This window comes from Bactrocera neohumeralis, chromosome 3, assembly GCF_024586455.1.
Source record: "Bactrocera neohumeralis isolate Rockhampton chromosome 3, APGP_CSIRO_Bneo_wtdbg2-racon-allhic-juicebox.fasta_v2, whole genome shotgun sequence".
In the NCBI taxonomy this organism is placed as follows: Eukaryota; Metazoa; Arthropoda; class Insecta; order Diptera; family Tephritidae; genus Bactrocera; species Bactrocera neohumeralis.
Genome location: NC_065920.1, coordinates 72812003 through 72825066, shown reverse-complemented (window position 1 = coordinate 72825066; position 13064 = coordinate 72812003). Strand labels below are relative to the sequence as shown.

General features: G+C 32.6%; 2 protein-coding genes across 2 annotated transcripts in view; one reads left to right on the top strand and one right to left on the bottom strand.

The window, feature by feature from the left end:
- Positions 1-13064, top strand: part of LOC126752165 (uncharacterized) — a 565185-nt gene that overhangs the window by 270020 nt on the left and 282101 nt on the right. The gene's annotated exons all lie outside the window — the stretch shown is intronic.
- The window catches only part of LOC126752170 (uncharacterized), a 122968-nt gene that overhangs the window by 26519 nt on the left and 83385 nt on the right, over positions 1-13064 (bottom strand). The window contains exon 10 of the mRNA XM_050462776.1: positions 3448-3707. Coding sequence (XP_050318733.1) covers positions 3448-3707 — 260 coding nt within the window. The remainder of the gene's footprint in view (positions 1-3447; positions 3708-13064) is intronic.

Here is a 13064-nt window from a genome sequence, read left to right as displayed (position 1 = left end):
AATTATAACGAAACTTGCAAGAGCCCTTTAACAAGTATTGGTGTTCTTATATGAGAGAACTCCTTTCGTCAGGAATGCATATATATATAATTATCACATCCTCAAAATGCAAAAAAAACAAACATAAATATGTATAACCATATATGTATGTGTTAGCATTTCATTGTCTGTGTGACCGTAGCAATTTTTTGCGCCATCCAATTATCGCTTATGTCCAGCTGTGTTATTAATTATCTGTCAGCGGTTGAGATTTGCCTTAAATCCTTCGTTATTGCTTTACCAACAACCGAATTTTTTGCGCATATATGCTTATAAGACTACATAAACATACAACAACCATTTGCTATGCTGTCTCTTCTACACTCGTTAACCGAAAATATCTTTTTTTATCTCTTCTTTTATTTTATCTCAGCCTTTGCTGTGCATTCACTTTCACTTTCACCATCAACGTTTGGTTATAAATGCTTTCGAACAACCCCGCAGGCATTGTGTGAGGCCAGTTGAATGGAAAACGGAAATTACTTTTACTGATTTTCCCACTTTTGGTGTCTGCCGACTGCATAACGCTTAAAGACACATGGCTATTGCAAGAATACATGGTCTTCGCAGATTGATTAGCCTACATTTGGGCGTAAATGGAAAAGAATTGCCTCTGGACAATAGTAGTTATGTAGATAGCCATCAGTGCTAATGCGTATATAATCACCCTTTTCTTTTCAATTATAGTGTCAGTGAATTCTCGTTTGATATGGTTAGGGAATATAGTGGGCAATTTAAGAGAAAATATCTCATCTATAAACGATAACTGAAGTTTGAATTTTTATACTTTAAAGTGATTATGTGTAGCATACCTGTTTGGTGAATGCGAGTTTTTTGCTAATATAAAGAAATTTATATTTTTCTCTCTTTTATTTAATATTTATGTATTTTGTGCCGGAATATTTTTTGACGCATTGCTTTTATTTATTTGGGGTTTAAAATTTCAAATCACTTTTAGCTTATGAAACGAAGCGTTGCCGGATTATTACCAGCAAGCTGCATACATAGCATACTTTCAGGCGTTTATGTTTACCTACTTCTAACAAATATTGATTAAAAGCCTTGTTATATTTTTATCAGTGCGCTGAACCGAAGAATGTTGTGTGTATTTCGGTTTCACTTATATGGCTTTGCAAATAATAAAGCTAAATGAAGCTCCAAAAAGGGATAAACGATTTGAATGAAATACAAGTAGAATATAAATATTAAATCACTGGGAATTGAAATGGCTTCATGAAATTACAATTATTTACATGGTGACAAAAAAATTTTAGCATACCAGAAATTTGTGAGAAGGAAACATGGCAAAAATAAAAAGTGCGTGCTATGTACCACCTACCAAAAAACGATATTTGTATTTCTATTTATATTGATATTGGTATTGGTATTATTATTGGTAATGGTGTTGCTGTTGGTGTTGGTGTTGGTGTTAGTATTGGTATTAGTATTGGTATTGGTATTGGTAATGATATTGATGTTGGTTGTGGTATTAGTACTGACATTGATTTGGTGTGTATTGGTATTGGTATTGGTATTGGTATTGGTTTTGGTATCGGTAGTTGGTATTGGAAATGATATTGGTATTGGTATATTCGTATTGGTATTGGTATTGGTATTGGTATCGGTAGTTGGTATTGGTATTAGTATTGGTATCGGTATTGATGTTGGTATTGGTGTTGGTGTTGGTACTGGTACTGGTATTGGTACTGGTACTGGTACAGTTATTTTGGTTTTGGTATTGGTATTGGTGTTGGTATTGGTATTCGTATTGGTATTGGTATTGGTATTGGTATCGGTAGTTGGTATTGGTATTAGTATTGGTATTGGCACTGGTATTTTTAATGATATTGATATTGTTACTGTTATTGATATTGTTTTTGTAATAATAAAATTCGTGGAAAATAGTAATAAAATCGTTTTTTAAATTTTCAGATGGAAATATGGATTCAAAAAGTATAAAATGTTGTTTTTTTTCTTTACACCAAAGGCGAAAAATATTTGTTGAATTTTAGATAAAAATAATGGATTCAAAATGTTTAAAATATAGACTTAAAAACTTTGTTAAATGAAATATAGAATTAATACGTTAAATTCGGCAAGTATATTAATTAATTCACCAGTTTCCCAAAACGTTAATTAAATTTTTACTACTATGTGGTCTGTAGTCTCACTTTTTGTCTATCCTTTTGAATGCTTCAGATTTTATGCAGAGATTGTCGTTATTTCTTGCACAGCTAATTTTAGAAACAAGTCATCAACAATCGCAAAAAAAAGTAATATTTCCGTTAATAACATTTTGATTTACACAATTAATTATCTGTGTGCGCCTAAAAGTAGGCAACATCCAATTTTTATGACATTTTATAACAGAGTAGGTAACTAAATATATTGACACGCAAACGTCAAAATAAGGCACATACGCCCAAAAGTTGACCATATAAATATACATAAGAAATATTTGTGCTGGGAAATGATATATGTGGCAAGAATATTATGAAATGATGTGACAAAATCTTTTATATATTTGGATTTGTTATTTAGTATGAAGAAAATTCGAGCAGGGATTATATAAATATTTATTTAAATAAAATGCGGATAGTCTCGTTTACAGAAATAAACATGGAATAGAAGGGTACGTAAGTGTGAATAAGCCTTAAGAGAGGTACCCAGCAGAGAAATAGTTTTAATATAATTTTTCACTCCACATAACTATGGAATTGTTGTAATAAATTAATAAAGAAACTCTTTTTTGGTAACTCAGAATAGAATATAATCTTCATTTATCTGATTTGCAAATTTTCTACACTTTATATTTTTTTGTAAGGGAAGTGAAGCAATTTCGTAAATTCTGAAGACTTATTTAGAAGCATTAGGTTGATTTGGTCCTTTTTCACAACCTCTAACTGTTTCCCTATCTTTCCGTGCTTGCCTCCATCTCTCTTCTCATCTTTTCTTATTTTTCCTAACTCGCAAAATATCCGTTCCCCTTTGTCGTTCTTTCTCTTTTACTCTATCTCTAACTTAATATCTTTCTCCCTCATGATCTCATTTCTCTATGTTTTTTGTATGCCCTTCTTTATCTTACTATTTCTCGTTTCTCTCTTTTGCTCTTCCTCAGTCTGTCTATTCCTTTCACACCCTATTTCTTCTTCTCTAACTTTTTGTATATAATTCAACATCTATCTTTCTCTCACCTTACAGCGGGACCTTGTCTTTATTTGGTCTCTATTTCTCAGACTTTCTATACTCAAAAATAAAATATTCTCAACATTAAATTAATTTTACAGAAGATACATTTAAAATTTCCTTTATTGAAATGTGCTCTCCATTCTCAGCTTTATCTCTTTTCACTTCTCACATCACTTCATTCTCTTCTCTTCAGTTCTGGCGTCATTTTTGCTTACTCACCGTTTCAAATCCGGACTCGCCGTGTATGGCGCCGAAACTTCCTTGATTTTCAAAACAATTATTGCCGTTATGAAAATGCAAATAATATTGATGACCGTCAGCAACGAAGATATAATGCCATTGATGAAAAATTCCGTTGGCAAATAATTTGTGTAGAGAAATGGGTAGGAGGTATTGCCATCCAAAGGTTCGTCTTTCAAGTGTGGTATGCGTATGCCAGGATAAATAAGCCAAATACAAGCCAAAGCCCAGAAGAGACCCTAAGAAGAAGAAAGATTATCGAATTACATGAAATGTGCAGCAAGCGGAATAATTACTGTAATTCTGAGAATAATTTGTTTGCGAAGAATATGCGCTATTATTTCATGACCATTAAAATTTAGCTCAGCATATTACTTCTAAATATATTCTTTGCATATCTCAATATTTTCCGTAAATTTCTACTAAATTCTCTTTTCTTTCTCCCCCACACTCCAAGCGTTGACTAAATTTATGCAGAAAATCCGTTTTTATGTCATTTGTCTCGCTTTCATGGCTTGACACACTTTTTTTGTCATTGGGTCAACCAGCCGTCAATAAATCCTACCACAACACGTAAATACACATACACATGCAAACATTGGCCCGTAACCCACGCTGTCTGCTGCTGCTATGTTCCCTCCTCATTTTTACGCTTTGTTGTGTACTCATATTTATTTATCGTTTGTGCAATGCAAATTAAATGCGGCTGCGCATGCGGAAAAGTCTTAATAAAATAAACCATTGACCTGTCTGCCCTGGCTGGCGCGGAGATATATGTGTTGTGGATTTATTGAAAAAGGTAGAAGTATAAATATTTTTTTGGTGTGTTGAAATGTGCATGAACCCATAAATTTGTTAGCCCGTGTGCCCTGCAGGAAACAGATTTCCAACAGTCACAACTTGGAGAGGAATGCGTTAACTGAGAAGTGTGAGGAAGCATTGAAATATAGGGTAGTCTAAAAAGTCTTTTCGTATTTATAAGAAAACCTCAACTTATTTTTTTTTATTTATAATGACCTTTACTAAACCAAATATGTATCATTTTGTTCGACCTCTTTTTGTCATCTTTTCGCTAGAGACATAATTCCATCAATGTAAGACTTTTCTGGTTTCTCGGCGAAAAACTGCGACAAGCAATATTCACAGGCTTTTCTTGAAGCCAACTCCACTCCATTAAGGGAGTTCTGCATTGACCGAAACAAATGGTAGTCCGATGGTGCAATGTCAGGGCTATATGGTGGATGAATTAGAACTTCACAGCCAAGCTCTACCAGTTTTTGCCTAGACATCAAAGATGTGTGTAGTCTATCGTTGTTGATGGAAGACGAAGCCCTTTCCGTTGATCAGTTCTGGCCCTTTTTTTCGATTGCTTGCTTCAATCTCATCAGTTGTTGACAGCCAAATGTAGAGTGAATCGTTTGACCAGGCTGGAACAGCTCATAGTGAATGATTCCTTTTCAATCCCACCAAACACTCAGCATAACCTTTCAAGGCGTCAATCCCGGCTTTGCGACCATTTGTTGAGCTTCACCACGCTTGGGCCATGATCTTTCCCGCACATTATTGTCGTATTTGATACACCTTTCGTCTCCTGTTTCCATTCGCTTCAGAAATGGTTCGATTTCATTTCGTTTCAGCAAAGAATCGCTGATATGAATTCGGTCCATTAAATTTTCACAGACAATTCATGTGGTACTCAAACATCGAGCTTCTTTTTGTAGCCAGCTTTTTTCAAATGGTTCAAAACCGTTTAATGATGAATGTAAAGTTCCTTGCGATGTCATGGCGGCTTATGTGACGGTCCTGGTCAACATTTTTTATAATTTCATCGACTTTTGGTCCATCTTTCACGTCGAAATTTTCAGAACGGAAGCAAAAATTTCAATATATAGCGAATTTCTTCATTCTTTTCACTAATTTTTGAACAGTTATAACTTTTATCTAAGATATTTTTTTTTTGAATGAAGCTTAAAAAGCCAACCTAAATTTATTCGTAATGAGATTGGTACAAACTGGAGATATACGACTGCAACGACATCTATTGACAAAATACGAAAAGACTTTTTCGACTACCCAATATTTTGAAAATAAAGTGAGTATATCTAAAATATACTAAGAAGTCAATTATTTTTGAGTTGTAGTTTTTCCATTAGCATAATTTTTAGGGTGTGCTATATACAACCCATATAAATCTATTTATATTTCAATAAAGGCGTTGATTCGGCATTCACATAGTTGTTCGCAAATGCCGTTATTATTGTATATTTTTATTTTGACCATACTTCAAATTTGTGACTTGTACATATAACAGCTTCCTAACGCCGGCTTATTTCTTATATTCTTCTTGTATTCCTAGAAATATTTGGAAGCTTTTATCAGCAGAGGCCTCCACTTGTTATATGCAAACAAGATTATGTTTATGTAGCTTGCCGTACTTGTATCCTTCATATAAAAAGTCGTTAATGTGTGCGTACAAAGAAGTTGACTAGTGAGTCAGTTGTGACGGGAATGAAAATGAGTCAGCGCGCTCAGTCACATTAATTTTGAATTCGTCCCATTTGCCGAAAGATTTATGCCTGTTTGGATGGCCGTTATTCTGAGGCTGTATTTTTTTAACTTTTACAAGTTTTATAGCGATGACCCTAGTATTATTGAATACGTTTTATAATACAAAATTTTAGTTTGAACTTTAAAGGAGTTAATTAAATATGGTCTTTGAAATGAGTTTAGCCGAAAGGATGAAATATTCGGTGTTTAATAGTAGTGTTTAATATTGAAAGTCGTAAACTCGTGTTTAGTTTATTGCTACAAGAAATTAAGTCTAACTCAGAGTTTACGAGCCACATTGGTATTCTAACATTATTCCTCTTGTTTTAAAAATGAATTTTTAAAATCTCATTTATTGTGATTTGGGGTAAAAAGGCATAATCTTATGACAAACTCCCGCTTTGTGAATAGTTTTTAATCATAAACCCATAAACTCGTATTTAATAATTATAAACACTGTGTTATGAGTAGTCTTTAACTTTACACCCATAAACTCGAGTTTAATTTTATACCAAACAAATTGTGTTAATTAAACTGTTCTGAGTTTATCAGTTTAGAGTTTAAACCTCTAAATTCGAACTTACTTAATTACTGCACAAAATGAAGTTTAACTCAGAATTTAAGAGCTGTGTTGATTATCGCTCCATTCTTATGAAAACGAGTTTATTATTTCGGGTTTAAAAATTTCATTTATGATAAAGTAATTTTGCGAATAATAAACTGCGGGTTTATACACTACTCATAAGCCACTAAACAATAGTTTCATTTATTACTATACAAACTTTTTATTGAGTCTTGTTCTGAGTTTAAGGGTTGTGTTTAACATTCAATCCTTACACTGATGTTGAATTTATTATTATATACATCGTTCACGAGGCTAACTCAGATATTGTTAATAGAGTTTAACCATGAAATATAAAAAATCATTAATAAGTCTAACTCACAGTTGATGAGTATTGTTTCACCTTAAACCTTAAACTTTTTAATTTTTTACTTTTATTTATTATTAACAGTTTATGGTAGTTTTTAGCATTAAACCCTTAAACTCGTATATAATTTATTATTATAAAAAAGTTATCATAAAAAATCTTTAGAGAATCTAGCTCGAAGTTTATGAGTCGTATTCAACTTCACATCGTTAAACTCGTGATAAATTTATTACTACATAAGGTCGTTTTGAGTCTAACCCAGAGTAGTGTTTAACACCAAAACCTTAAAATCGAGTTTATTGTATTACTATAAAGAATCGTTCATTAGTCTTATTTACAATTTATAACTAGTGTTTAACTGAAACCATTAAACTCGTGTTAAATTTCTTATTTATCCAAAGAGATGATGGCTCTTATTCAGATTTTAAAAGTAGTCTTCGATATTTAGCAACGCTCTCCTTCTTTGAAACAAGTTCATTACTGTACTTTCGTACTTGGAAAAACTTTTGCCAATGGGTTGATATTTAAAGTGAGCTCGACAAAAAGATTCATATGACAAACTCCGAGTTTTGCGAGTAGCGTTTAACCTTACAGCTTTAAGCTCAGTAGTATTGAGTCTAACTCATAGTTCATCGTTTAAGTATCAACCTTGCTGGAAACACGAGTTAAGTTAGCTTAGTTTGTAAAATGAGTTCGACGAAATAATTGTACAAGAGTCTTACTGTTTGTGAGCAATACTTAAGCTAAGACTTCGAATATTATATTAAACTCGATTTGATGTTCGAACTTGACCATTTTATTCAACGCATTTATGTTAACATAATTCTGAAATTTTAGGAGATTCGAAAATATTTTTTATTTGTCAAGTTTATTTTTCAATAAAACAGTGAAAGTTATAGAGTTAAATTGTTCAAAAATTTTATATCTAGAAACATATACGATTTATATTAATGTCAAGTTTATTTTTTTCACTGCTTAAAATATATAAAAATGATGTGGAAACCTAAAGGTAGGCAACATAATGTATATCTCAAATCTGGCACAACGTGGGGTATAGAGTGTTATTCCTCTGAGCAGCAGAACAAGTGATTGAAAACCAGGGTTCATTTGAAACTTGTTTTCGTAATTAAAATCCACTTAAAATTTTAGTTGTCAAATCAAATTCTAAGAAAATTTTCGTTATTTTACTCTTCAAAATTTCTTACCGTGCGCAAGAAAAAATCTGAAATTATTTTCAATGCAATGTTCTAATCTCAGAAAGCAGTCAAGAACAGAAATAAATTAGTCTGCGAAGCTACAAAAACTATCTCAGAAGTGCTTAATTTATGAGCAATTAATATTTTTACTTTCTGTTAAGTTTGAGTAAAATTTAGCAACTTCGCCGTAAGGTAGCCAACCAGCTTTAGAAAAGAACTGCCACTGTTTCGAAAGAAAAATGAAAGTACCACCGCGGCAACATCATAAATTAGGCTAGCTAATTCAATTTGTTGATTAAGCGACTGCTAAGTGGCTTTAAAGAAAATGCAAAAGCCATTGAAGTACAGAGTGAGCGATTACTAGTTACACAAGTTACGACGCCGTCTGAGTTTGCTCACAAAACTTCAACTATCATAAATCTAGTTGAAAATATGCACACAGCCGTCGCCTTATAAAAAAAAGTAAAACAGTGGTGGGAGAAAGCAATAAGAAAGCAGCTGCAGATTAAGTTGCCGAAACTGCGTCTAGAGCGTCTCTCAAAATGAGTGCAAGTCTGCGACATTGGCAGGCAGATAGCAGAAAGTGCACCAACGCTCACAACCTTAATGAAAGCAACAGTAAATCAGCTGGTTTAAATTTTGGGGGATGCGTAAATTACGCAAATGGATTTCGAAAGCAATTAGATATCATTTAAACGTAATGCTAATTTAATGCTAGGCGTTCGGCTTTGCTCTCGTATGTCTGGCGTTTTTACTGGTAGCTGTCTGGGATTTTGGTGAACTTGTCTCTGCCATTTAGTACATTTTTCATTTGACTGTCTGTTGCAGTTGGATTACAAGAAATTTTGAATAATTGCCTTGTTTTTAAGTCATCATTTATCAAGCGGTAGTTTGAAGGCTACGAAGGCATTTGCTAATGCAGTGCATGAGAGCTTAGTAACGAGCAAGGAAAAGAGTCTGAGTTTTGTAACTTTAATGTTCTCATTATGTGCATAGTCATTGTTTAAGTGAGCATTAGATTACGTTGGGTTTAGAGGTTGACTGTAATAGGGAATTCAATTGGACATCTTAGAACGCCGGAACTCTGTTTTTCCTGACAGCTTGGGCTATGTTCATTGATTCGCAGAAGGTAATACTGCAGAGGTATTTCAATCTAAATATCTCAAAGGCTAGACAGTGAAGAGAAAAGTCTCTGGGTGTTTCCATCTTGTCTTTTTCCATACAACTTTTATCATTTGTGTCCAGCAGCCTTTTTAGCCTCACTCGCAAGTTATTTCAGCAATGCGAACAGCAATTCAATAAGTCTTTCTTTTCCCATATGACAGTGCACTCTGATGACCATTTTACCTATTTTACTAGCGAGAGTCCAGTTACTGCCTCTTTGCATAACCTAACACAGTAAGCATTGTATAGGCGCTTATAGCCTTAGTTGTCGCTTCACCGTTCACTATAAGGTTAATGGATTTGCTTTTCTTCTACTTTTAATGGAATTTTTTGTTGATGAGAAGAGAAGCGCCTTATGTTTTGTCAAAAATTTCGACCTGAAAGACTGAATTTTAGTCATTTAGTTTGAAGCTACCTTTTGTGTACTACAGAAGAATTTACTTCTGTTGACGAATGACATTTGTTATCTAAAGCTCCACATGGCTCTTTTCTAAAAGCTTAAAATTCGAAGAGCTTTGGAAGCACTTATTTTAATGTGTTTTCTCCATTTCGTTTTTTGTCAATTATATCCCAAGATAGTTGACAAAGGGAAGGGTTTGAAATTTTTGTTATTCTTGTAAACAAAAAAAAATCTGTTTTCTCCAAACGAACATGTAGACCCTATATACTATACTGTACTATATATCTATAAAAAAAGTATCTTAAAAAAGCGTGTAACTAAAAATTTCATTAAACTTGCTTACAACAATTTTTTAAATTTTTTTTCTAACTCCTCACCAAATTTTAGAGGAGATTGAAATTTCCATTATTTATAATATAAAAAAATTATGAAACTTTTTTTGAATAAAAAAACGTTTTCATAAATTATAAATTTTTGCATGAATTTCAAATAAAATTTAATCTTTCAATTTTTATATATATAATTAGAAATAAATATCTATTCAAAAAAAAATTTATAAAAATTAAATAAAAAAAAAATTAATATCATGAAAAAGTTAATAATTTATTTTTTTTATTAAATTTTTTTATTTAATTTTCCTAAAATTTTTTTGAATAGCTTTTATTTTCTAATTATTTACAAAAATGGAGCAAAATTTAATTTTTCAAAACTTTTTGATTTTAAAATCATGAAAAAATAAATAATTTATGAAAAATATTTTTTTGTTTAATTTTTCTTAATTTTTTTTTTTTTGAATAGCTGTTCATTTCCATATCTTTACAAAAATAGGGCAACCCCGCTTCCATACTATGCGCTTCTAAGTTAACGCACAAGTCCAAAATTTATATCAAATTATTTGCATTTGCATTTCCTTCCAATATGTCCCCAGAGTTGCAATGATTTACACGCTCATGAGAACTTGTTAAATGCCAGCGTATTCCCCGGCCACAAGCCAATAATTCATGGCGTTGAGAATGCGAGTGCTTCCAATAAATCTACGCTTGCGTAGAAAGGGAATTCGCTTGCCCTACATATGCAACGCACACACACAAAATCACACACCTAACTTATATAATTATAGAGCGCATATGTGTTGTTGTAATACGAATTTAATGACCTCAGGAGTGACTGCATGCAAGCGGCCGGTGCAAGCGATCAAAAGCTTATGCATACATTTGAGAAGCATATGCAAAGGGGCAGCACGTGTGAGCGTGTAAATTTATGATGTGTATGTGTGTTTGTTGCGCAGCTTAACATCGGCGCTAAAATCACTTAATCATGAGTGAATATGCGGTGGAATTGTGCGGTGCAAATGGGCGCATGTTGTAAGCGTTAATGCGCACACACAAACACAGATGAATAAATTTAACTAAATATGTACTATATAACAATGTAAATCTAGCCGTGTGTGTCTGTGTGTGAAAATATGTTTCCATGCGCGAGCTTAAGGATATGACTTGAATAAATCAAGGCGACACGAGCTCACGAGCTTTTGTGCGCGTTGACATAAGCGGAGAAGCATATACATATGTATATATATAAATATATAAAAGGGTGTCCGCATTTCAGCAAGTTTTCTTTTTTTTCTTTGCTAACGTCCTCTGAAGTTCACATTTTTGCTTTAAAACCAATGATTCAATGTAAACAAGTACTTTATTTTCAATATAAACTAAATCATTTTAAATTTCTCATTTACTTTATGTGGGATTTTTTAGATATTTTTCACAAAATTTTTTATCTCTGAAAGAAAAAATTTACAATCTTAAAAAAGCGTTATTCTACTACAAAGAACAATACAAAAATATTTTTTCCATAGAAAAGCTTAGAAATAGTTATATGACATTACCCACTTAATATCGTGCATTCTTATAGTACACCATGCCGTATGAGCAACATATATTGTACGAAGTACTTGTCACTTGAGGTATAATTTGAACTTCATATAACTTTTGATGGAATGTTTCTATGGCAAAATGTAACATTTCTTGTTTGTAGAGCAGAAATTTGTGTATTAGAAAATCACTTCTTCAAAGTTGTAGCTTTATTGCCTTTAGATGTAAAAAAAATTATTTCGAAAGATAAAAATAAGAAAAAAATCTCATATAAAATATATGGAAAAAGTAAATTGATTTAGACAGAAATATAAATCGAAAACAATAACAACAATAACCTGTGATGTGCGAAAGCTATAATACCCTTGACAGGCGCATTTTTATAGCATAAAGTAGTATAAAAAGATCTTTATATTGGTTTTGAACGTTCAGTTTGTATGGCAGCTATATGCTATAGTAATCCGATCTGAATAATTTCTTGATATATTGTAATTATGCTTCTATTTGCAATATCTACCAAATTTCATGAAGATTGCCTTTCAAATAAAAAAGTTTTTCAAACAAGGTCTTTAGTTGGAACGCCCAGTTTGTATGGCAGCTATATATTATAGTTGTCCGATCAGAACAATTTATTCGGATTGCATCGTTGCTTCAAGCAATAATTCATGTCGAATTTCGTGATGATATCTCATAAAATGAATAAGTTTTCCATGCGAGAACTTATTTCCAACTATTCCGCTTGTATGGCAGCTATATGCTATAGTGATGCGATCTCAACAATTTTTTTTGGATATTAGAGTAAGGTTTTGAGTAGGAATATATACCAAATTTCGTGAAGATACTTTATGAAATAAGAAAGTATTCCAAACAAGGTCTTTAGTTGGAAGGGTCAGTTTGTATGACAGCTATATGTTACAGTGGTCCTATTACAATAATTTCATCGCAGATTGCATGACTACCGCAAGTAATAATTCATGCCAAATTGCGTCAAGATATCTCATCAAAAAAAAAAGTTTTTCATACAAGAGTTTGATCACGATCGTTGAGTTTGTATGACAGCCATATGCTAAAGTTGTTCGATATTGACGATTCCAACAAATAAGTAGCCTCCTAAGAAGAAAAGGATGTGTGCAAAATTTCAGATCGATACCTCAACAACTGAGGACTAGTGAGTGCATATACAAAGACAGACGGGCATGCTGATGAACATGACTAAATCGACTTAGCGGGGGACGCTGATCGTTTACCATAAATATATACCCTTTGGGTTCTCTGAAGTTTCCTTTTAGGTGATACAATCATCTTGGACAATTTAGTATATCCACTTCAGGGTAAAATGAAGAGCTTACTTACTTTGGATAATTTTAAACCTTCATCGAACGTCTTCAAAAAAACATAAACTAGGGAAGTAAAGTACACCCTAATAAACATACGTACGCATAAGTGTATATGTATAGGAATATATACACTCATGTTCGCAAGTATTTGC